The following is a 23,882-nucleotide window of genomic DNA, read 5'->3' as shown; positions in this document are numbered from 1 at the left end:
AGTGAGCATATATGTTTTTAATCTATAAAGTATCAGTATTATTTAAGATAATAACAACATTAATTAATTGGTTGATCAACTGATTTTAAGCACACCCGTTTCTTAAAATAGAAGTTCCCAGCACAGTACAATGGTAAAGAGCAAAGCAATGCAATGATCATGATGTAAGAAAACAAAAAGAAGAAAATTATAGGTTTGAGAAATTGTCTTTATATTAATTTAATTTATTGTGTGTGTGTGATTTACTTTAAGCTTAGCGTGTCTGTTGGTTTGAACATTGGGAAAAATGCAGCATAGAAGTGATCTGTATATTGTTATAGTTTTAAAAGTAGAAATCTTAGAAATATTCATGCACATGTGTCTAAATTTAGACATTTTGTTGAAATTTTGTTGGTAGGAAGTGAAGCAGTGGAGACAGTGAACCTCATCAATCATGAGACCATACCATACAGTTTTCAATTTCTTGAAGAATCTTGCCACACTGAGGGTTTTGGTGCCCATCTTCGTGTGGAACCAATGTCAGGACAAATTCCACCAAAGTCAAGGTTGTCAACAGCAATCATTAACAGTATTATTTATATTGATTCACGTTTTCTTAATGTCATCTTTGTTTTGATTTCATGGGGATTTTTAGACAGTGATAGAAGTGCTTTATAAGTTTTATTTATCTGTTATTAATAATTGTTTGCAAACATTTCATTTGGCAATTTGTTCTGTCAGAAAAGGGCATGTGTTGTATTGTACAGTAATATTTAACAATATTTTAAGGCATGTAGTGCCAGTTGAATGAACAGTTATGTTGTCATGGACTGAATCCAACAACCTCATAAGGTTTTATCCCCTTAGTTCATGATGCTTGTGGGAAAACCATTTGGCAGCTCATCACCTTTATCATTCTTACTGTCCTAATCTTTTTGTAGGCTGGCCATTAATCTGAGTTTTGCTCCAAACTCAGAGAAGGTTGTCAACTTCAATCTGGTTTGCAAGGTACAGCGTCGCCTCAAGCCAATCACGCTTAATGTCAAGGCAGAGGGGTACACGATGAACTGCATTGTTCTGTGTGAAGATTCAGCAGGAAATCGCATCCAGCTGACTTCTAGAGGAACCAATCAGATCCACTTTGGAGATGTGAGTGACCATGAAGACCTCCATGAGGCACATTTCTTTATAGTCAGCCAGTGTCATACCAGAAACTAGCATTTGTAATATTCTGAAAAATTTGTGGTTTTAATCAATGCCTACAAGGAAATTCTGCCAAGAATCAGATTCTTTTTATTTTAAAAATAAAGTAAAACCTCATATTAGATAAATAATATGATGGAGTTAGCAATTCCAACAATGTATAAGGTCAAGCAAATTTTACTGTGGAATTACATATTGTGGTACACCCTGCAAGATATATGTGACCGCTAGCTCCGGCAGATCGATGTGAAAATGGGCATGCATCAGGTGACGGCAAGAACCATAGTTATGACAGGCATGACTGTCCACATTAATTTGGGAGAACAGTCTCATATTGTAGCTGCTTGGTTAATACAACTTCTTTCTGCACATCTTGTCATCTAAGTTTTCTACATCAATCTGTTTAACAGCTACCTGCAGTCCTGTTGGCGAGTGCTGAGCTAGATGCACTGTAGTTGTTGTACCTTTGTGATCTTTGCCTATTCCTGTATATAGCTGATAGACACAGGCCACACTGTCAAACTGCACGATGACCACTTCTGATGATGATGACTTGATATTGAGTGACCTTCACCTTGTTTTCTGCCAGTGGTGGGAAGGTGCTGTTGTAGTGCTGGTGGAGAATCAGACAGCTAAGATTAAGAGCAAGCACAATGCTTTGTTACAGATATTTCTGATATAACTTCTGTCTGTCTTTAGCTTCTTGTCACTCTTGAATATATGAACTTGACCACTTGAACTTGAACAGAACCATTTCTTGTTGCAGGTGGAGATCAATGAAACGGCCATCAGGCAGCTACATATCATCAATTCTGGAAAGTTCAACTTTGACTACACCTGGAGTCTAAACAAATCAGCGCTGCACAGCAATATGATTGCCATTAACCCTGTATCAGGAAGTGTGACATCCAAGGAAACAGAGAAATGTCTTCTTTCTTTCTGCCCACCCACCCGCACGATTTTGAGGAGATGTGAGCTGATGCTAGGGGTAAGTACTTAATGCGTCAGAAGAATAATGGGTACTTAACAAAAATGGAATGCTTGGAAGCACAGCAGTTTAGAAAAAATATACTTGCAAAATAAAGAGCAGTCAGCACCTTTCTGGGGTTGTGACCTGCATCAGGTGGCTTATAACTTTTGCTTCTTATGGATTGTAATGTCTTGATTTGTGCCTGCAGTATGTACAGTCTTCATTCATCTCAGTTGTGTAGTAAGATGTAATAATGAATATGATCTATAATGTTCAAAGTTCTAATTTTTCTCTGGTAAGTGAAGTCTTGGGCTGCAATGCTTATCACACTTAAAAACTAGTCAGTTTAATAATCCATCTCGTATGCTGCTATAACTGTTCCTATCATAAGTGTGGTGGCCTTGTGTTGTGTATCTGCAGCATGCACATCTGTTGCAGTATGCAGGGCAAAGAGTATCAGGTAGCACTCTAGAGTAATCTATAGCAAGTAAAGTCTTTATTTGTGACTGGTTAAGTCTTGATGTGTGACATGTACAGTTTTGGTCTGTGCTGTGTAAAGTTTGCAGCTGCCTGTCTTGTCTTGATGGTTATGTTAGGAAATAACAGTTTAGATACAGACTGAAAATTCATTAATTGAAAGATTAAAATACTTTCTGGTTCTTAAGTCATTTCTAACAGACTTGCTAAATTTGTCTTCTTGTCCACTAGATTTCAAAGGGACCTTCGTTTACCATTAGCGTGATGGGTCAGGGAGTCACGCCTGGGCTGCACTTCTCCTTCCACTCCTACAATTTCGGCAATGCCTTTGTACATCATGCAGGAATGCCTGCCCTTACCACTGTGCTCAAGCTGACCAACAAGGACAAGAAAGATGTCAGGTCTGAGTAGATGTTTGTTACTATCCCTTCATTCCTGGAACAGCTGCATTTCTTTCCAGTGAATGTTGTAGCCAGTGAATGTTGATGAATAGAAGCAAGCCATCTTGTAGGATTGATAGGCAAGAAAGAATTGCACATGTTTGTACTGTTCAACACTGTATGACCATCATTTCTGAGTGTAAATGTGAGTACATGTGCTAAGTTTGATTCCTTGTATGCTGTAGAGAGCGGTGACAATGTAACCGAGTCTAGAATATTCTGTATCACATGAACAGGCCACATCATGACAACTGCAGTAGACTTATTTACTGACACCTCTTCCCTGTACTGCCTGTTCCATAATCTCATCTTACAGGTTGAGTGATGCCAGTGAAATAGAATACACATATCTACCCAAGAGTTTAGACTATTCGTTCATTTTGAAAATGCACAATTGGATGGTAGGGATCTAAGTTTAGTGTCATAGACTTGTCCTTCACTTTCACACACTGCCTTTCTACAGGTAAAAAATACTGCTCCCTTGCACTCCAGTTCATTAGTTGGGCAAGGTAATGCTTCAGCCTGTGTTTGCTGTTGGCCAAGATCTCACCCACTTAAAACATAGACTTTATTTTCTCTCTTGTCATGTGGTGTACCTCTATGCATGCTTGGCAGCTGCACCATGGCCACACCCTTCTGATCTGGTGACCTTCACTTCTTCCACCATGGCCATGCTCTCTGAGCTGGTTAGAGAAAGAAAAGAAGGGTCCAAACTGACCAGACCGCTCTTGGTCTGGCATCGACAAGGTCACATGGTAGACACATAGTCAGGCACTGCACTGCTAATACAGTAAACTGAGTGTTCATATGTGTGTGTGTGTGTAAAATTCCTGTGCTGATTGTCTTAGCAACATACCTCTGAATTCTAGAGCTCCTTCTTATCATTCTACTGCAAGAAAGCTAATGAAAGTTGCTGTAACAGGATTGCTGGCTACTTGCATGTAGGTACAGATTGCATGTAGGTACAGAGTAAGGTCTTTACTTTCAGTGTGGAGTGTCAGTATGAAGCCACTCCACAACTGCATCACAGCTTTGAGGCAAAAGTGATTCCTTGTGGTGAATCTATCGACATTCCATTCACATTCTATCCACGAGAAGCACGGCGCTACCAAGAGCTTGTCAACTTTGAGATCAATGGCCTGTCCAAGCAGACGGTGGAATTTGTTGGCAATGGATGTGAAATGAAGGTGCCAGACTTGCTTCGTTCTCAAAAGTATCATCAGAAAATGAATAAAAAACAAACTAATGTATCTCTGTTACATAATAAATTATTTTTGATTTTAGAAGGCAAGTTTAAAAGGAAGTTCATAAACAAATTATCAGAATTGTAAAATTTTCAAATTCTATTTTATAATTTCTGTTGTAATTCCTAAATAGACTATATATTCTGAATAAATCAACATCTAGAACTATCACCTGTTGATTGTAATGAGAGGTTTCTGTATAGCATGAACCTTTAGATCCGTCCTAATGAACTGACTGTGTACTCTTACTCTTGCATTCAGGTGGAAGTATCCGATCCCAGAAACAAGGTTGTAAACCTTGGTTCTCGCTACTTTGGTGATGTAGTCAAGAAGTACATCCCCATCGTTAACAACTCCCCAGCACCCATCAGCTTCCACCTGGCCTTCACGCCTTATTCGGTCAGGCTGCAGTCACCTGACATCTTGTCTGTGGGCCCTGTTGGCCGTCTTACTCTAGATCCTCGAGGGGGGTCAATGAGGGTGGAAGTCATTTTCAAGCCAAATGTCCGCATACCTGCCTTTGCTGAGGAGGTGAGTATTTTGTCAAGAGATGAGATGCAGCTGGTGATGAGCAGTGTTCACTACACTAAATTCTGACATCATATATTTGTACTGCAGTGCAGCTTGGACACTTTTACACATAATAAATATTAAAATTCTTAAAGGTGCATGATTTCTCTGCTAGAGTTTGGCATTGAAGCGTTGCATTTATTGTGGATTAGATATTTGCCTTGTTGTTTCAAGATAGCTGAGATTATATAGTAGTGTGGGTTCGGACATCAATTTTCAAGCTGAGCAACAGAATTAACATTTACAAATGAATCTACTGATTTTTCCACATCATTTTGTTCAAAAAATATATTAAGACAAGAGATCCTTCACTATTTTTACTAATCTCAAAATTAGGTTCAGTCATTTGAAAAGAAATTGTTCACAGGTGCTGATGGAGAGCGAAGGCATTTCCTTGCCATTGTTTGTGCTGAAGGGCTCTTGCCTAGGCATGGAGGTCACTCTTGACACTGATGCCATCCCTTTTGGCACTGTGTGTTATCAGAGCAGTGTGACCCGCACATTGGTGATGAGCAACACCGGTGATATGAACACCAGGTGAAGTTTTTTAAAATAATATTTTAGTGAATAAAATTTGAGAAGATAATTTTAAACATAAAACGAGTAGTTTTTAAATGATCATCCTAAGTTTTTTGTATAACATTGGTAGCCATTTTATGAGGGTTTTTTCCTGATGTTGGCATAAAATTAGCAAATGAGTCAATGGTCATATAATGTAGTGATTTAGTAATCTCATTGTTATTTATAAATTTTATCATAATTATTGCAGATGTAACCACTAAAGCATGCTAGGTGTAGTTTCCCTAGTGAACTTGCTGCATTGTGCAATGGCAATGCTTTTATTGCAGATTTAGGTGGGATTCAGATCGCTTCTTACCTGATTTCTCTATCTCACCTGTGGAGGGCTACATAACACCTGGGACAGAGGTGACATTTGATGTCAATTTCCACCCACAGACCATAAGTTCTGACATCCGATGTGAAGTGAGTTGATGGCTATAAATCTCCTAAAAATGAGCAAATCTTGGATGAGTCTTCAGTTTTTCTTCTTTCACTTCAGTCAAGCTTGTCAGAAGACTGCCGTGGGGGTTTTTATCTTTGTAACACTTACATATAACTTTCTTGAAAATGCCTCTCTCTGAGAATAAAGGAGAAAAAATGTGAATAGAATATGCAATGCAATGTAATTTAAAATCTTTGATAATAGCAGTAAGAAAGGCAAATGTAGTATAGAGAGCTGCAGATTCCACTTTTGGATACTCTTTACCTTTTCCAGAAACTACGCTGCTTCCTTGATGGTGGTCCTCATAAGCCTATCACTCTCACCTTGACTGGCAGCTGTACTGCCATAGTACCATCAAAAGAAGTGCAGAACTTCATGACCTTTGTGCGTGGTAAAGAGACTAAGATGATTTCCATCATAAACAAGACGAACCAGCTGTGGGAGCTGAGCCCAGTGATAGAAGGCGAGTTCTGGAGTGGACCTATCAAGTTCATCGTGGAGCCACAGCAAACCAAGCAGTACGAACTGACCTACCGCCCCCTCACTATGACCACAGAGAGCAAGAAGCACATGGTAATCTGTAAACTGCAGGCCTTGAAAATTATCAGTAAGGGCTAGAAAACAAAGAATTCTGACAACAACAACAAAACTGACAAAAGATAATTGAGAAGACACTGGACAAGTATTTTATGGGACATCTTGTGGGTGACCTTCACTTTGTGCAGACACATTTGATCAGACTTTAGTGACATATGAGGATTACAAGTCTTTTGATCTTAAAAGTTACCCCAAACATAGGTACTCAGCAAAATCTATTAAATGAGATTGGTTTTTATTGGTACACTAATAGAGAAAGAAAGTGATTTAGGGGAGGGTTGTAAAAGAATTAATGGAAGCATAGCAGTAATTCTAAAATTACAAGCATTTTGAGGCAATGTATTTCAGTATTCAGTGCAAAAAATGATTTTGGCTGGGAAACCTAAAAAGAGGGCTCATGTGAGGATGAACTGACTGGAAACCCCGGGTAACCTGCCGGTCCCAAGCCCGTATGAAGGAGGAGGGTTCGGCATGGGGCTAGCAACCCCACCCTGTCAAAAAAACAAAGAAAAAACCTGTTACAGAACTACAACTGCAACACTATAGTTGCGGATCCATGCGCCACTGGGGGCGAAAAGGAATAATAATAAAAAGAATATGTGCATGGCATCTGTAGCGTTATTTAAGGCAAAGCACATTGTTACAAAAATATTTTCCCTTGCAGCTTCAGCTCTTTTTGTACATGTTATTAAAAATAAATAAATTTATGGGCCACATAAGGCTAAATATTTGTATTGAAATTGATTTTGTGCTTTTATTTCAGGGAACCCTCTTTTTCCCTTTACCAGATGGCACAGGTCTGCTTTTCAACCTGCAGGGTACAGCAGATGTGCCAAAGCCAAATGGCAAGATTTCGCGGGAAGTGCCCTGTAAAACAACCTATACAGAGCTGCTTACTGTGTACAACTGGCTAAACAAGGCACAGAGGTCAGTCGTAACTGAAAAATGTGTCAAAACAGAACCATCTGAAGAGAATGACTTAGGGCCGTAGATGACTGAGTTAATTTATTAAGATTTCTATATCATTTTCAGTCGTTTGTTCAAGTTATAAATAATGCAGAGGGGAGATGCTGTAAGCTGCTGCTAAATAACCAGATTTAAATGCTGTTCTTTTTAAATCCAGGTTCAGGGTGAAGACTGAACCAATCAAGCCAGAGAAATTTGACCCTGGGACCACAGTTAAGGGAATGGAGTATGTTGATGTACCTCCCAGTAGCAGCAAAGACTACAAACTCAACTTCTATGCCTATCGTGAAACTGCTATGCTTCTCAAGGTAGCGTTCCTGCTCCAGATAGTGTTTGTCATTGGTATACCTTTGTCTTTGGGATGCCATGCCATATATGTGTCAGACCTTTGTCACTTGAATAAATTCTGTCCATGAACCAGATATAAGGCAATATAGGAAAGCTTTCCCAGGAAAAGATAGAATTGAAAGACTTTTACTGGTGCCTGCTGCAGGATTTGATAATATTTAATACATACAAATTGAACTCTGTTCTGTCACACTGAGCATTGCTGTGGACTGTCTGCAGAACTTTCAGTTATTTTGAAAATTGTTTACTGAAATATATCTGCTGCTTGGGGCATTAAACAACTGCATTCAAAGGCAGAATAAATTAACAACTGAGTAACATAACCTGAAGTTTATTTCTTCTGTGGCATCATGATTGAATAATTCTCATTAAAAGAGCCTGTTTACAAATTCAGTTGAAGAAATTTAACCTACCAAGATTCAGGTTTCGGAGTCTGCAAAAACTTTTTGTTCAGCTGCCATTTTTAAAAGATAGATTATCGCTTATCCAGATTATTTAGTTTCACTGTCAACTGCAGAAACATATCTTACATCATTCTGCTCTAATCATATCCAGGTTACATTCATCAATGATCAAACTGGAGAGTATCAATACTACGAGATCAGCATCCGAGCCACCAAACCAGGTGTAATTGCCATGCTAGAATTGTCCACACCAGTCAGGAAGAGTGTGCCTTATACTCTCCGCTTGGACAATCCTCTGAATACTCCAATCACCTTTTCTGCGACATGCAATGTTCCTGAAATTCAGATGCCCAGTCAACTACAAGTACCTCCACAATCTCAGGTACTCTCCTTCTCATTAGTATTGTAATAAGCCATATAGGTGCATTTGGTTTTGAAACAGATAATAATAGCATACAACTGCATGATGGCCTAGGTTTCTTTATTGTTCAGACATAAAATTGATGCAGCTGTAGTTATTATTTGGCATATTATTCTGATATTACATTTATATTGTGCTGATTTTAGTGATTTTTTTTTTTTAATGTTTTGAACAGGGTCTTATTACCTTTGAGTACCAGCCTCTAAAGATTGGAGATGTTCAGGGCAAACTGGAGTTCAATAACAGTGAGCTGGGACTGTTCATGTATGATTTACTTCTGCATGCTACTCACCCCATTCCAGAGAAAATTGTCTATTTCCGTACCAGTCTTGGACAGAGTTTCCAGCAGCCAGCCAAGTTCCTCAATTATGCAAAGCAGAAGACAGATTATATTTGCAAGGTAGTTGTCACTAATTTTCTACCAGACTTGTGCAGGACAAACGTTGCAAAGTTGACGCCTTTAGTTCTTTCCCGAAACCACATGCCACATACCAATTAATTTTTTAGGACTACCCTTCAAACGTAACAGCAGTTAATACAAGAATGTCATGAAGTCTGCGTGAAAGAAAACATATCATTTGCTCATGAAAATACCAGCACCAAAAAACATTGATGCTCTTCAAGCTACATCAGAATCATTTAGAGTTATTTCAGCCTTTCTTTTCCACTACTCTATATCTGCACCAGGTGGACAATGCTGATTTCCATGTCGAGAAGACGGTAGCTGCAGCTCCTGCTTCAACAGATGGAACAGAAGTGGCACTGGAAGTGACCTTTGAACCCTCCAGACTTGGTGAACAGCGGGCAACATTGATTGTTTCATCCCCTATTGGTGGAGAGTACACATTCCCACTTGTAGGAACGTGCACCCCACCCAAGCCACAAGGGCCCTACATTATCAAAGCTGGTGCTACATCTGCTATCAACTTCCGCAATGTTTTCTCCAACACCACAACCTTCCTTTTCCAGGTTGGGCTCATGGATGTTAAATCATTGTCTTTTTTCAGGAAAAGAATGCATTCTGCAAAACTTGATGAAAATTTACAGAATTTAGAGATTTAAATTGTGCAGCTTGATAAAATATTTATCCTATTTTTGTATGATTGTAAAATGTTTGAAATTTTATCATATATTTTAACTTAGCAGTTGAGGAATAAAGATCACCATGCCTTTTTTTTTTTTTTGCAGGTTGACAACCCTCTCTTCTATGTCACCAAAAATAGTGAATCTATCCGTTCAAAGAAAGAGCAGCGCATTGTGGTTGGTTTTGATGGAGGTGACGCAACCTCCAAGGCCCCTGTTATGGGACGATTGGTTGTGTCCTGCACATATTCTGCAGGTGGAAATTCTAGCACACAGTGGGTCTACTACTTAAAGGGAGTGAAGCATTGATTGCAAAGATATTTCTTTGTGGTCTTTCCTTGACACTAAAGATGGGGGAAAAGTAAATGCCTTGTTATTAATAATGATCCTGTAATTATCTGACAATGAAAAGCAAATAAAGACTGACTTTGAAGAAAGAAACAAGCGAGGACTTGTAACAGACTTTAATAGAAAGCACTTTTCTTATGCTTCTGTTAACATTATAGAAATGTTATGAATATCTCAGCCGTCCAATCTTTATCGTCTGTGAAGACATTCCGTGACAAATTTTCAATGATATGCATATTTATTTTTTAAGAAAAGAAACATTGTGTTTCAGAAGCCTTAATGTGTTTGTTTTTATATGTATTACCAAAAAAAACTCTATTACATCCAAGATGCATGTAATATATGGAATATTTCTTAACCTCAAGGTTTGGCAAGTGATTTTTATTCCTGTTGCTAGGATTTTGGATTTTTTTTTTTATACAAGCTATAAAGATGTTGGGCATAAAATAACTTCATGTTCTATTTCATTTTTTGTGCGCTTGCATGTGTGTGTGTATGTGTGTTGAAGGGTTAAGTGGATGGTTGTGTTCAATCATGAATATGTGTGTCTCATTCCCAAATACAAGCTGAAAGAAATACAATGTTTGATACAATGTTGAGAGTTGTGTCTTGTACAGTTGTTTAAAAAAATGTGGACTATGTTACAATGTGTTTCTTTTTTTGATACATAATCTGAAATGATGATAACTTTATTCTGTTTACACAATGCGCCTATTTTTCAGTTCTGCTATAGAAGTGGTTGTGATATTTCCTTTGAATTTACAACATATTTTAAAAGTTAGTTTTGATTGTGTCTTCTTCATTGCATATAAGAATTTCTTATAGAGCAAGTCTTCAATTTGCAAAATTGCTGTGTGGACATGATTACTGTCTTTTAAATAAATGGGAAGTGAGCTGTGTTGTCCTGTACAACCAGAGAGCTTATATGATCTAAGCTCTCTGGTACAACCACGTACTGGTACTGTGCTAATTTAAAATGTTTGGAACTTCATTCAAGAACACTATTTGTTCTGATTTTACCCTATGCAGTATCATATGTGGAATATCAGACCTTCATAAAGACACTTAATTTTGACCATGTGAAGATTATACATCCATAACTATCTATATGATTTTGTTGACTTTCAGTTTTCCAGAATATGTGTGTATTAGAATGAGAGAAAAAGAGATTTTAATTTTGACTACAAATACGTATAACCTTAAAATTCTTTCTCTCATTATTCAAAGAAATATATGTTGCTAGCAGCTAGTGTTACCAATTACAGACTAGATCGCTCCCCCATCAAAACTAATTATACAGACGTACATGTAGTCCACACTCTAAACACCTATAGCGGGGAAGAAAACACGAAACTCAAAGCCCGTAGCTGAGAAAATGTGAAAAGTGTATATAATATATACGGTCCGTAGGCAAAAATTAGCAAAAAGTTATAATTGCAAATATGGATCAAGTAAAGTAATCCCATCAAACGAAAAAAACTTTGACAATATCAGGCCTGTCGAGCGAAAGCACGTACAGAGGCAGACGGACGTCTACTGCATAATTGTTGCATGCTGTCCTCAATACTCGAAAAGCCGAAATACGCAGGTAAGTACAGTATTTTTTATGTATGTTTCTATGATTTTCTGTTTATTGGCAAATATACATGTAATCGGAATCTGAAAAGTCCGCAAACAAGCCGCAGCGCAGCTGGGCGAAAAAGTCGCAATTTATAGTACTTTACTGTACATGTACTTTGATTAACGAATTTCCATTTAAACTTCGAAAGTATAGATTGTACATCAGCGCCTAATTAAAGGGTTCTGCTAGATATTCTATGATCTGTCGGTATGACATGGGCGGTAACTCCCCAAGCAAGGTGGCTGTCAGGGGAACTCATCCAATTGGCGGGTTGCGATGTCGAAGCGCAGAAACGTTCAGTTTGTTCGAGATGAGCCTTCATTTATTCGTCAGTTTAAGGAAAAGATCGGCTATAAGGAGGGTCCAACTGTAGATACAAAGGTACTTCAGACCAGGCTGTACATGTTTGCCATTTAAAATCCTGCGAAGACGTTCTTTTATTTAATTTGACAGCAGCGTATTTGCCTTACGTGTCTGTATTGGTACCTTTGTGGAGTTGCTCTTGTCACAATAACCAGACTTGTATAATTTATATATTTATATTTGTATAAATAGAAAATTACTTACGGGAATTGGAGAGCTCTGTTTGAAGAGCAAATTAAACTGTGTACATTAATCAGCAATGGGGCACTCCCCTCGATAACTGAATAAAAGCAAGTCAAATATTCCAGTCCTATAAATAGATTTATAACCATCATATGTGGTCTTCTTGGCAGTGGTCTAGTGTTTTCATTGATATGGTTGAAAATTTTCATAAGGTGGTCACGTTCGGTTGAATTGTAGGATGGCATGAGCAGTAGAACGTGTATAATACTACCTGAAATTTGGGTCCCATCTTGCCTGTACTGTTCAATATATTTGGAAACCATCATACTTGTTTCACTATTGATAGTAGACCCATAAGTAACTGGCACTTTGCAGACAACATTTATCTTATGACATGTAACAACAAAAAACTTCAGGACATTACCAGCAAACTGACAAAACAATTGCTTATGGAACTGAGACCAACACTGACAAAAGCAAAGTCACGGTTCTACATAACACCTAGAAGAGTTCAACAGCTTCAAGTACCCAAATTGCAACAGTTGTTATCTCCTTAGTGGACTTCCAAAAGCCTTTATTAGAACAGAAAACCTGCATAAGATCATGCAACCTGATGAAACACTCTAAGACTGTTCCTAAAGGCATTCAAGGAAGGTTGACAGAAGAATTCTCCGCCGAGCATAACATATTGGAGAGATATTACCATGTTAGAGCTGCTTGCTTTCGCTAAGAAAAGTCCATTATGGTGAAGTTTATCCGCTACTGCATTCATTAAGACACCTTTCCCTCTACCCCAAATTTCCATTTCTCCCAGATGATAGAAAACAATATTGATCAATGTACTGACTGAAATGATTGCCAGCCCTGATGATGAAAAAGACATTAAAAATTTTTATTGATAGCTTTTTTTTCACATTTTCAGAGACAGAAGCTAGAATTTAATAACAGTGATGATGATGACAGCCCAGAAAAAGAGGATGAAAAACCTGTAGTTGTGGTGCTGCAGTCTGGAGACTTAACAGCTGAAGAAGTAGAAAAATTACAAAAGATACAAGAAGGTAGGAAATTTTTTAAACTTCCTGGCTGGATTGCTTCTGTTTTATCATAATTAATTTTTAGTCCTGATTCTTACCAAATTTATCTACTATTCCGATCATCTTTTCTTATCACAAAGTTGCATATTATTAATTGTAACAATCTGTTATGAAGCCCGTCTTATATGATGTATATTTGTAAGACTAATTTTATATGTTAATGCATAATGATCCAATTTTATAGACATCATTCCAAAGCATTTTAGTTGCCCTTTTTTAAAAACTATTCTTCAGTTTATTGCCTTTTGGTTATCAAGTAAAAATATCTCCTGTTTGAGAAGGGAGCAATTCTTTGTGAAACAGTTATTGTAAACAGCCTTACTAGCTAATACAAACAAGAATTTATGAATTGCATAGAACCAGAATTTTTTTTTTACATTCATGATTTTTTTTTTGCACTTCCTGCTGTTGGTGACACCAAGGGGAGATTCATAGCTAAATGGCTAAAGAGTGTGTGTGTCAGAAAATCAGTGCACTACCTTGTTTATGTTGAAATATCTTTTTGTGGTATTATTTAAATCTTCACAAAAGCATGTTATGCATAATCCTGTACATAATATTTATATGAAGTACCACTGTTAATCAAAAAATAGACACAGCAAGGCTTTTCCATAAAAGAAAAGATAATAACATAGTAAAATTAATTTCTTTGGTTGACACAAAATATCCAGATCCTGAAAAACAACTTCTAGCAACTTTGACCACTCTTGCAGGAATAAGGAGTAAACCTTGCAAGTCAAACATAATACCTTTCTGAGTTGAAAGCAGAAACTAACATAAAGGGAATATGCTTGATAGGACCTTTTGTGCCTGATCAGTTTCTTGGGTTACATGGTCTGCCCCTTTTCCTATTTAAATTCTGAATGGCAATGGCTACAACTGTTTTGATATTTTTGGATAATGCATTCAAACTAATCTTATATCTGGGATCACTATACCCGTGATAATGGCGGGTGTAAACAATATATTTTGGGAAAATGAGTAGATTTGAGTTTTGATTTGCTTAAATAGCAATTTGTTTTATCTTTCCAGATGAGGAAGCCATTAGTGATAAAAAAATCAAGTTTAAAAAGCCTGTTAGGAAGGGAGATAATGCAGAAGAAGCTGAAAGTGTGGAGAAGACCAAAGAGACTCAGGGAAAAGGGAAACAAAAAAAGGAGAAGAAAAAGAAAGATAAACCAAAGTCAAACCTGTTGTCATTTGGTGCTGAGGAAGAAGATGGTTGATTTCTTAACATGCTATGGATTTGGTTGGTTGTTGTAGCAAGGAGTTGGAGGGGAGTGTGTGTTTATGTATACATGGTGTGCTTGTTTCTGAAAGTGCTTTTGTGGGATTGTATTTTTTAAAATTACTATTTAATTTTTATGGGGGGAGGGGAGAGGAGGGTTGTTCACATGACAGTGACAGTTCATAATAAAAAATTGTTGGCTGCCATCAGGATTCTTTCTCTTTTGCTTGATTGTTACAGCAAAATATTAAATGGTCAGTGCCATGATGGAACTTGATGGTACATAATAAAATAAAAAAATGTAACTGACCTTTCATAATAAATGTTATGTACATGAAACATGATCTATTACTGGTTTGCTATCACTGGACTACTCCCAAAGATCGGCAAGGTTGCAAGATAGCAAAGACACTAATGGCTGGTACATAAATGTAAACCAAATATTAATTTTTATTCTATGATGGTGAGTTTGGGGGCTGTACTACCTTAAGCTGTTTGAGATAATCAAGACCCAAGATGGGAAATTGACAACTGGCAGCTGGTTTTATCAATGTGCCTAGTAAGCAGCTTTCTAAAAGGTTAAATGTCGATCTGTGTTGGCTTGGCTATGCTTTAAGGAACACCTGAGAGAAAGAAAAGTAGTGAAATGCTCAAGATGTCTGCAGAAAGTTCGTAGGACAGACTAGTGCCAAATGACAAAGCTGAGTAAGTGGTCGTCACCATTGTGACCTGTATACCACATTCCCATGACAAGAAGTTGATGGATGACTGACAGTTAATCCATTTGCATGGTAACTTGGCCACTCAGGATTTACTAAATGCTGCTGAGATTGTGGGAAATGTCTTGGACCACTCCCATAAGTTCTGAGCAGAGGAACAGAAAGATGAGACTCAACCTGGCAAGTAGATGTAGTCCTCAAATGGCCAGTGTAGTTCAAGCAAGATTACTTACAGAAAAGCCAAATGCTGATCATTTACCCAAAAACAGTCACATTAGAAGGTACAGAATTCCACTAGTGACATGATGGCAAAACTAGCATTACTGATTAACAGTGCAGGCACCATGGCAGACACTGTACAGTTGATTTATAAGGAACTTTTTTTTTCTGCATTGTATATGCAGGGACATTCATAAATTTGTTAAGCAAACATGATCAATGGCCTCCAGTCTTAGACTTTTCTCAGTAAAAAGTTTGGGACAAATCCCTTCATTGCCAGAAGATTGAATGATGCATTAAGAACAACAAAAAAAAAAAACAGTTACATTTTTTATAAAACCTGGTAATGGTCTATTGTATCTGTCACCAGCTCCAATCACAGAGGTTGTTTTATACTTTTCAGTTTCAGTCCAAGCTATGGTAAGTTCAGTAACTCCCAACTGGGAAAAGGGCATTGCATTTAATGATCGCTCTTATAAACAAATGCATGATATGGATAGCAGTAGATCTTTCTCTGCCTTGAGAATGGCTGAAGCCTAAGAGATTTTATTGTAAGCTATAATTAAGCCAGGATCTGTGGAAATAACATTTTAAATATATTGATGCCATGTAATGAATGATACTGATATAAGGCTAATCAAGACTTACAAATTACACAACAAGAGTGCGCAGGTTGAGCTAAAAATAGAATTACATAACCAGCATAAAGCTCTATACTGACAGGAAGAACATTTGTGAGCAAAAGCACTTGATTTATCTATTGGGAGAAACAGAATTTGATTAGTATAGTGAAAGTGTATTATTAATATGTGCATTTTATGCAAGCCTTTATTGTATCAGAAAAAGATCGAGTTGATAGTTTTGTGGAGAAAATCAGACTGTAATAAAAATGTTTAGAAAAGTGAGGAGAAATGTACTATTGTGTAATAAAGCTGACTGCTGATGGTTAAATATTATGTGACAGATGCAAATGTCCTTTATGCTACAATGGGCAGTATTGTTCTGTAAGGTGATCTTTAACCCCCAAGAAAGATATATATAAATGAAAGGTATATATAATATGTTATTCAAAAAGGTATAATTACTGACAAAGCTATACGATCAAGAAATAAGACCCCTAACAAAACAGCCACATGCTAGATGATTCTATTGAAAATTTTATTATCATATGATGCGTTTGTATGTGTTAGTATATTGAGTAAACAACTGCAAGGGTGGGGGTTGGAAACAGTAGAGGGGATTGTATGTGTAGTTGAGGGGAGGCTCTTATGTACGCTGTAGGCGTGGTCAGGACCGTCTGACAGTAATAAAAATAACGAAAATGTGGAGGATATTGTTGTAACGGCATATATTACTGTATATATACTTCAACGGCGGATTTATTCGATCGTTTGCTTCATTAAAAAAAAAAGTAGAACAACACAATACTTATTTTAACCGCCTTTGATCTCCGTAATTGCGGATATGTCGCACAAAATTAAAGTTTCGTTATGTTGATGGTAAGTATACAGCATATATCGTTTGTAAATCAAATGTTTATGACTAAACATTTCCGCTTAGCAAATAAAGTTGAGATGTTTTGAAAGATTATTATGGTGACAGTGACATATAACCAGGTTTTAAGTCACAGCCGCTACGTATTTAAAAAAATGTAATTACTTTAATCTACATAACTACGTGTGATAACAAATGAAAATTCAAAAACCAAGACCATGCACGAACGCCCGAAAGGTGGAATTGAACCACTCCGACGCTAATCGGCTACAGGTTTGAAGCCTGCACCCCAGACCACTGAGGTTCATCCGGGCACTTTATGAGGTGCCTAGCATTACTTTATACCTTGAACAACTTGAATGCTTGGTGTTGTGGTGTCGATACAAATCAACATTTATAAATTGAGTAACAAAAATTAAATTATTTTACTCCGTAGTTTTATGTCAAGTATAAAGAAAAGAAAAATCGTATAATAATAAATTTAAGATCGATGGAAAAAACGACAAAACTTAAGATAATATAAAGTGTGTCAAAATACATGTTAATCGCACTCATGTGCTACATATTGCGGTATTAAGCTTTAGCACTTTGAATCATCCCTCAGAAAGAATTTTTCAGCTTTTTATTAAAATTTGTTTAATAACAAATAATGAGTACTTTTTAGGATACAATTTTTATTCCCCCAGATTGACGTCTGCAATACATGAGAATGAGATGTCGGTTTACGGTAAGCGGTTATCGCTCTTTTTCTTTTTTACGAGTGAGGTACGTGGAGGTGGATTGTGGACCGCGTAAACAAAGGCAATAGAGTGTAACCATGACATGTTTGGAATAAGTCTTTTTTTTTTTTTTGCATTTTCACAGGTACACCAGTGCAAATGGATGTCATTTTGCGCATCTACAATATATAACACCTTGAGTCTTGTGCTCTTTTATGTTGAACTATAAGTGATCATTTAAAGACCTACTTGAGAGCTTAATATTGTTCTGTGAATTCGTTTGATATTTGGGCAAACCACACAATAAATTGTTTCTGAAGTTATTTTATCAGACAGTTGTCTCCAAACGTGCAAAGCTGCTAATAACACTATGTCTGCATCGTGTTTATATATATATTAGTTTAAGATGAAAAATAAACCAATGGATTCAGATGCACCTGAAAGTAAAACTAAGAAAAAATGAACAGGAAAAACATGTGCAGTTATTGAATGTACAAGCAAACATTCAGATGGCATTAGCTTTGCACAAATTTCCAAGGGATGGGGTGCAAAGACAAGAGTGGACAGACTTTGTTCGTACCTGTCGCTCATATTTTGGATCAGCATATATGAAACACCAAGTGAAAACTTACATTTCTGAGAGACACTTTACACCAGATTGTTACCCAGTTTCTTGCTGCTACTATGCAAAATTCAACATTCAAAGGAAAGATAAGAAGCTCAATCCTGGAGCTGTTCCAACCATCCAGAAACACTTGTTCAGTCAACAATTAAATAGATGGAAGTGTTTCAACTCTAACCTCTGTGACTGTGGCTTCATCAGTGACATAATATGGCACATAAACAACTCCAGTATATACTCATCTACTTGTCATACCCCAGCAAGGTTTCAGCACTGTCAGGGGTGGTTATGATAAACAAGAATATAAATTGCCGTTTCAACCCCTTTAACACTATTTTTCACACACATTTTTTTTTTTTAGATTTATTCTTTTCTATGACTAGAGCTGTTATAACAATTTGTTTTTACTGATTGCTAGGGTTTTTTAACAATTTGTTTACACCAATTGTCAGTTCATTGTAACATACAATATAACAATAGTGTAAATTTGTATAACGCCATATCCTGGTCCTATGGACAGGCTCGTGGTGCTTTACACACACAGAAAAAAAACAGACATAAATGTGCTCAACATATCATGCAACATTATCTAGACTAGAGAATGCCAGATAATATGAATGATATATAGCAGGAAAGCTGCTCCAGCATGCGCATATCGATCATTTGAAAAACTGTGATCCAGGCTGTGCAAATGTTCCTGTGCATATCATAAATCCAATTGTAAAAAGAATTTGGGTTTTTGTTGTTGGTTGTTGTTGTTGTGTTTTTTTTTTGTTTTTTTTTTGTTTTGGTTTTTTTTTTGGGGGGGGGGGGCGTCCTCATTGGGTTGCCTGAAAAATGTCTATTTGAAAAACCAAAAAGAGTTCACAAGCCATCAGAAGAGAAGCAATTTTTAATGCAAATCCACCGATATAACTGCCAATTAGTGTTAACCGTTCTCAATTTTTTCACAGATTATAGGATGTGTAACAGACACAGAGATCATAGTTCAGATCCACAAAGTCGATCAGCATTAATCTGGGATAAAAGCAGGTTAATATATAACTGGCCACCACCAACTGGTGCAACTTACCTTGTAGTGGTGTGGTGGCTTGTGTGCCTCGACGACCCACAGAGCTATGTCGGCGGGAGCCTTGTGCTCCTGGCAGGTCCAACCAAGCCGAACAGGTCTGTCAGGGTAGAGGCCAGACGAAAATGTTGCACCCTGGCCCTCCAGGTTGGGGGTTTTGCTATGGGTTAACAACCCATTCAAGTAAAACGTAAACTGTTACAGAAACTGCAACAATATCACAACAGGGGCCTGGTCAGGAAGATTCCTCTCCAGAAGAGCTCATGACGCAGGCTGGTGAAAGCCCTAGGGAAGCCAGCTCGCCGACTCATCTTCTGACGACCAAGGCAAGAACCAGGATAGGGACCTGGAATATCAGAACCCTCTATGAAAGTGGAAAATCAGCTCAAGTGGCGAGGGAAATGAGAAGATATAATATCACGGTCCTCGGGTTATGTGAAACCAGATGGAATGGAAGTGGGCAGGCCAGACTAACATCAGGGGAAACCATCATTTACTCTGGCCACAAAGACCTGGACCACGACCATTCCCAGGGAGTAGCATTGCTGATGTCAACAGAGGCAACAAAGGCGCTGAGGGCCTGGGAGCCAGTCTCACCACGGCTCATGTCTGCAAGATTCAATGCTAAAGGAAGGAAGACTACCATCATCCAGTGCTATGCACCAACGAATGCCGCAGATGAAGAGGAAAAAGAAGAATTTTACAACTCCCTGCAGTCTCTTCTTGACCGTACACCAAGAAGAGATCTGAAGATTATTATGGGAGACCTAAATGCCAAAGTGGGAGATGACAACACCAACAGAGAGCTCATCATGGGAAGACATGGCGTCGGCACCTGCAATGAAAACGGGGAGCTCTTCGTAGACTTCTGCGCTTTCAACGACCATGTCATTGGTGGCACTGTATTCCCACACAAGAATATACACAAAACAACGTGGACTTCCCCAGATGGCCAAACGGAAAACCAGATCGACCATATAACAGTTGGTCGAAGGTGGAGAAGGAGCCTCCAAGATGTCAGAGTGAGAAGAGGAGCAGATGCTGCTTCAGACCACCAGCTTCTAATAGCAGTCTTCAAGATCAAGCTGAAGTCCTTCATTGATACAGCAGGCAGACCACATCACAAGTTCAATACCCAGTACTTCAAGAACAAGGAGACACGGGAAATTTATAACTGTGAAATTAAGAATAAGTATGAGGCCCTTTCAGGATTGGCGGAAGAATCTGTGGAAGAACACTGGTCAACACTAAAAAGAATTTGGAAGTCAACCTGTACAGATGTTCTAGGAAAGAGGGAAAGAAAACACAAGGAATGGATGACCCAAGAGACCTGGGCAAAGATTGAATCAAGAAAGGGACTGAAACAGAAGCTCAACCAGTGCCAAGACCAGCAAGAGAAAGAAGGTCTCAGAGCGAAATACTGGGAAGCCAACCGCCAAGTGAAGAGGTCGGCAAGGGAGGACAAGAGACGCTTCACCCATGAACTAACAGAGGAAGCAGAGACAGCAGCCACACAGGGAAACATGAAGAGATTATACGAAATAACACGAACTCTGTCAGGCAAGAGCGTAAACTCAAACAAGCCGGTGAAAGACAAAAACGGCAAGACCATAACAAATGATGCAGAGCAAAGAGACCGCTGGATGGAGCACTTCGAAGAGATGCTGAATAGACCTCACCCACCATCTTTACCTGACATACCACCAGCAACTGCACAACTTCACGTCAACACAAGCCCTCCCACTAAGACAGAAATCATCAAAGCTATCAAAAGCATGAAAAATGGCAAAGCAGCAGGCCCGGACGGCATACCTCCCGAAGCATTAAAGGCAGACCCAGAAACAACAGCAACAATTTTACAGCCCCTCCTACACAAGATCTGGGAACAAGAGCTAGTCCCAGCAGACTGGAAATTAGGCCACCTGGTCAAACTACCAAAGAAAGGAGACCTGTCCCAGTGCAACAACTGGCGGGGAATCATGCTGCTGTCCATCCCCAGCAAAGTCCTGACAAGGATAATACTAGAGAGACTGAAGAAGGCACTAGACATGAGAATGAGACCAGAACAAGCAGGGTTTCGCCAGGACAAATCATGCACTGACCACATTGCAACCCTTCGTATCATCATAGAACAGTCCATCGAATGGCAATCCTCCCTTTATATAACCTTTGTGGACTTTGAGAAGGCCTTCGACAGTGTAGACAGGGACGTCATCTGGAGACTGATGAACCACTATGGTATTCCACCTAAATTCATAAACATCGTCCAGGGATTGTACGAAGACTCATCCTGCCAAGTTATCCATAATGGCAAGCTCACTGGACCTTTTGTGGTGAAGACTGGTGTGAGACAGGGTTGCATACTATCACCGACAATCTTCCTGATGGTCATAGACTGGGTTATGCGTAAGACGACCCAAGACAACAACACCGGTATCCAGTGGACCTTCACTAAACAGCTAGAAGACCTGGACTTTGCAGATGACATTAGTCTCCTATCTCATCGGCAGCAGCATGCACAAACCAAACTGAGCAAGCTAGCAGAGGAAGCAGAAAAGACCGGCTTAAAGATCAACAAAAAGAAGACCGAAGTGATGAAATTCAACAACAAGCAAGAACTCCCAATTCAACTTCAAGGAGAGAACATCCTAGAAACAGACCGCTTCACATATCTGGGGAGCATCGTCAGCAAGGATGGTGGAGCGGACGACGACATCAGAAGCCGCATAAACAAGGCCAGGCATGCTTTCAACAGTCTGCGCCCCATCTGGAACTCCCGAGCATTATCCCTTCGCAGCAAGACCCGCATATTTAACACCAATGTGAAGGCAGTCCTACTGTATGGCTCTGAAACTTGGAGAGTGACAAACACCATCAACAACAAGCTCCAGACCTTTACCAACCGATGCCTTCGCCATATTTTGAGAATAAGATGGCCTGAGAGGATCTCCAACAGCAGCCTGTGGGAAAGAACTAACCAGAATGCCACTAGTCAAGACATCAAAAAGCGCAAGTGGGGCTGGATAGGACACACCCTGCGCAAACCAGCTGACACCATTGCCAGGCAGGCACTTGACTGGAACCCGCAGGGGAAGAGGAAAGTTGGGAGGCCAAAACAGACTTGGAGAAGATCAGTAGAGAGCGAGGCAAAGGCTGCCGGAACCACATGGGCCCAACTGAGGGGGGCTGCCCAAAACCGGGTTCGCTGGCGAGGTGTTGTTGCGGCCAGGGATGGGCAAGCTACTTTTAATTTGTAGCCGGCTAGGCTACAGCTACTTTTTTTCAAAATGTAGCCGGCTACACTACAGCTACAATTTTGCAAAAAGTAGCCAGCTACTTTGGGCTACTTTTAAAATGTAGCCAGCTTCTTTTGGCTACTTTTAAAAGCGTGATGTTATAACAAGTTAGCTGTAGCCAGCTGGCTGTAGCAACATACACAAACATCAAACATACACACTAAACACTATTACTTGCTTTACAAAGTTTTTATTATAATAATGAAACGGAGAACTGCGATATACCGACAATTTTTTTTTAGTGAATCCATAAATGCTTTCATTCATTCCTTGCCCCCTTCCTCCCCCGGCCTTTTTCACACAATAAGTACACGTATTTTATGATTATATTAAACATTTCTGGATCTTTTTCCTCATCCTGTTTTAGTGACAAAAGAAATTATATAAGTTTTCCGATAAACATTTGTTTTCTATAACTATTTGTTCCCTATTACTTAGAAATGAAAACTAAACAGATGCTTAAGTATCAGGTACCTGGTGGAATTTTCAATAAGTTAGGTTATGTGGTGATGAAAAATGTCAACCTCTTATCAATACTGTGACAATGAACAACAGACCATTGAAATAAATGAGTTTGCATGGAATATAAGTAAAACACTGCTTAATCTAATTTAGGCAAGCAGATCATAAGGCATTTTTTTCTAACACTGACACTGAAAACAAAGAAAGGAACACAAACTGTTTCCAAAAGCTGATAGGGTGAAAAGTATAGTCCTGGCATACTAGAATAGACTTTAATTATATAGTAGGATGTCAAATGTAGCATATAAACACTGAAATATATTTTTCAAAAATGATCTGATACAAGATATATTTATTTTAAATCTTTAAGCTTGAATTTCTCTGTCGTTTTTGACATCCAGTCCTAAACTATAAAAACATATTTCTCAAGATTGGCTTGTGCTACAGCAGTAAAATTTTGCAATTTTTTTTAGAAATGCATAAGCTACAAAGTGATGCATTTGAGAATATGGTATAAACATTACTTTTGATAAAATGAACATTTTTCTAAATATTTTCTAAATATTTAATTGCCACATTCACACTGAGTCGGGGGGTACCATGTCTGATTTTTTATATCTCCACCACTGTCAGCCCTGATATTTATTCTCCCTCCCCTCGAACATTCTAGCACAGACATTCTATTTCGTCGCAATAAAGACATTTTTTAACATCGCTACATTGTTGAACATCATTTCCTC

The 23,882-nt window shown here is 38.5% G+C and overlaps 2 protein-coding genes across 12 annotated transcripts in view; both read left to right on the top strand.

Annotated features, from left to right (window-relative positions):
• Nucleotides 1-11,158, top strand: part of LOC112576655 (hydrocephalus-inducing protein-like) — an 87,950-nt gene extending 76,792 nt beyond the window's left edge. For all 11 annotated transcript variants that reach the window (XM_025259265.1, XM_025259275.1, XM_025259273.1 and 8 more), the window contains 15 exons: nt 398-545; nt 921-1,128; nt 1,949-2,170; nt 2,861-3,030; nt 4,058-4,256; nt 4,575-4,844; nt 5,251-5,420; nt 5,732-5,867; nt 6,160-6,459; nt 7,247-7,410; nt 7,607-7,757; nt 8,353-8,583; nt 8,798-9,022; nt 9,310-9,591; nt 9,811-11,158. In XM_025259265.1, coding sequence (XP_025115050.1) covers nt 398-545; nt 921-1,128; nt 1,949-2,170; nt 2,861-3,030; nt 4,058-4,256; nt 4,575-4,844; nt 5,251-5,420; nt 5,732-5,867; nt 6,160-6,459; nt 7,247-7,410; nt 7,607-7,757; nt 8,353-8,583; nt 8,798-9,022; nt 9,310-9,591; nt 9,811-10,014 — 3,080 coding nt within the window. In that variant the 3' untranslated portion in view covers nt 10,015-11,158. The remainder of the gene's footprint in view (nt 1-397; nt 546-920; nt 1,129-1,948; nt 2,171-2,860; nt 3,031-4,057; nt 4,257-4,574; nt 4,845-5,250; nt 5,421-5,731; nt 5,868-6,159; nt 6,460-7,246; nt 7,411-7,606; nt 7,758-8,352; nt 8,584-8,797; nt 9,023-9,309; nt 9,592-9,810) is intronic.
• A 741-nt stretch (nt 11,159-11,899) lies between these two features.
• LOC112576656 (uncharacterized protein KIAA1143 homolog) lies at nt 11,900-14,881 on the top strand. The gene is made up of 3 exons (XM_025259276.1): nt 11,900-12,055; nt 13,143-13,278; nt 14,347-14,881. The coding sequence occupies exons 1-3, from the start codon at nt 11,951-11,953 to the stop codon at nt 14,538-14,540; spliced, it is 435 nt and encodes a 144-aa protein (XP_025115061.1). The 5' UTR covers nt 11,900-11,950; the 3' UTR covers nt 14,541-14,881.
• Nucleotides 14,882-23,882: the final 9,001 nt, after the last annotated feature.

This window comes from Pomacea canaliculata, linkage group LG12 (assembly GCF_003073045.1).
Source record: "Pomacea canaliculata isolate SZHN2017 linkage group LG12, ASM307304v1, whole genome shotgun sequence".
NCBI lineage: Eukaryota > Metazoa > Mollusca > Gastropoda > Architaenioglossa > Ampullariidae > Pomacea > Pomacea canaliculata.
This window is presented reverse-complemented; position numbering and strand designations above follow the sequence as displayed.

Bases quoted from the DNA above. Each gene is read 5' to 3' on its own strand.
- LOC112576656 (XM_025259276.1), top strand. From the start codon at position 11,951: ATGTCGAAGCGCAGAAACGTTCAGTTTGTTCGAGATGAGCCTTCATTT. The intron at 12,056-13,142 runs GTACTTCAGACC...TCACATTTTCAG, and splicing joins GTCCAACTGTAGATACAAAG to AGACAGAAGCTAGAATTTAA. The intron at 13,279-14,346 runs GTAGGAAATTTT...TTATCTTTCCAG, and splicing joins ATTACAAAAGATACAAGAAG to ATGAGGAAGCCATTAGTGAT.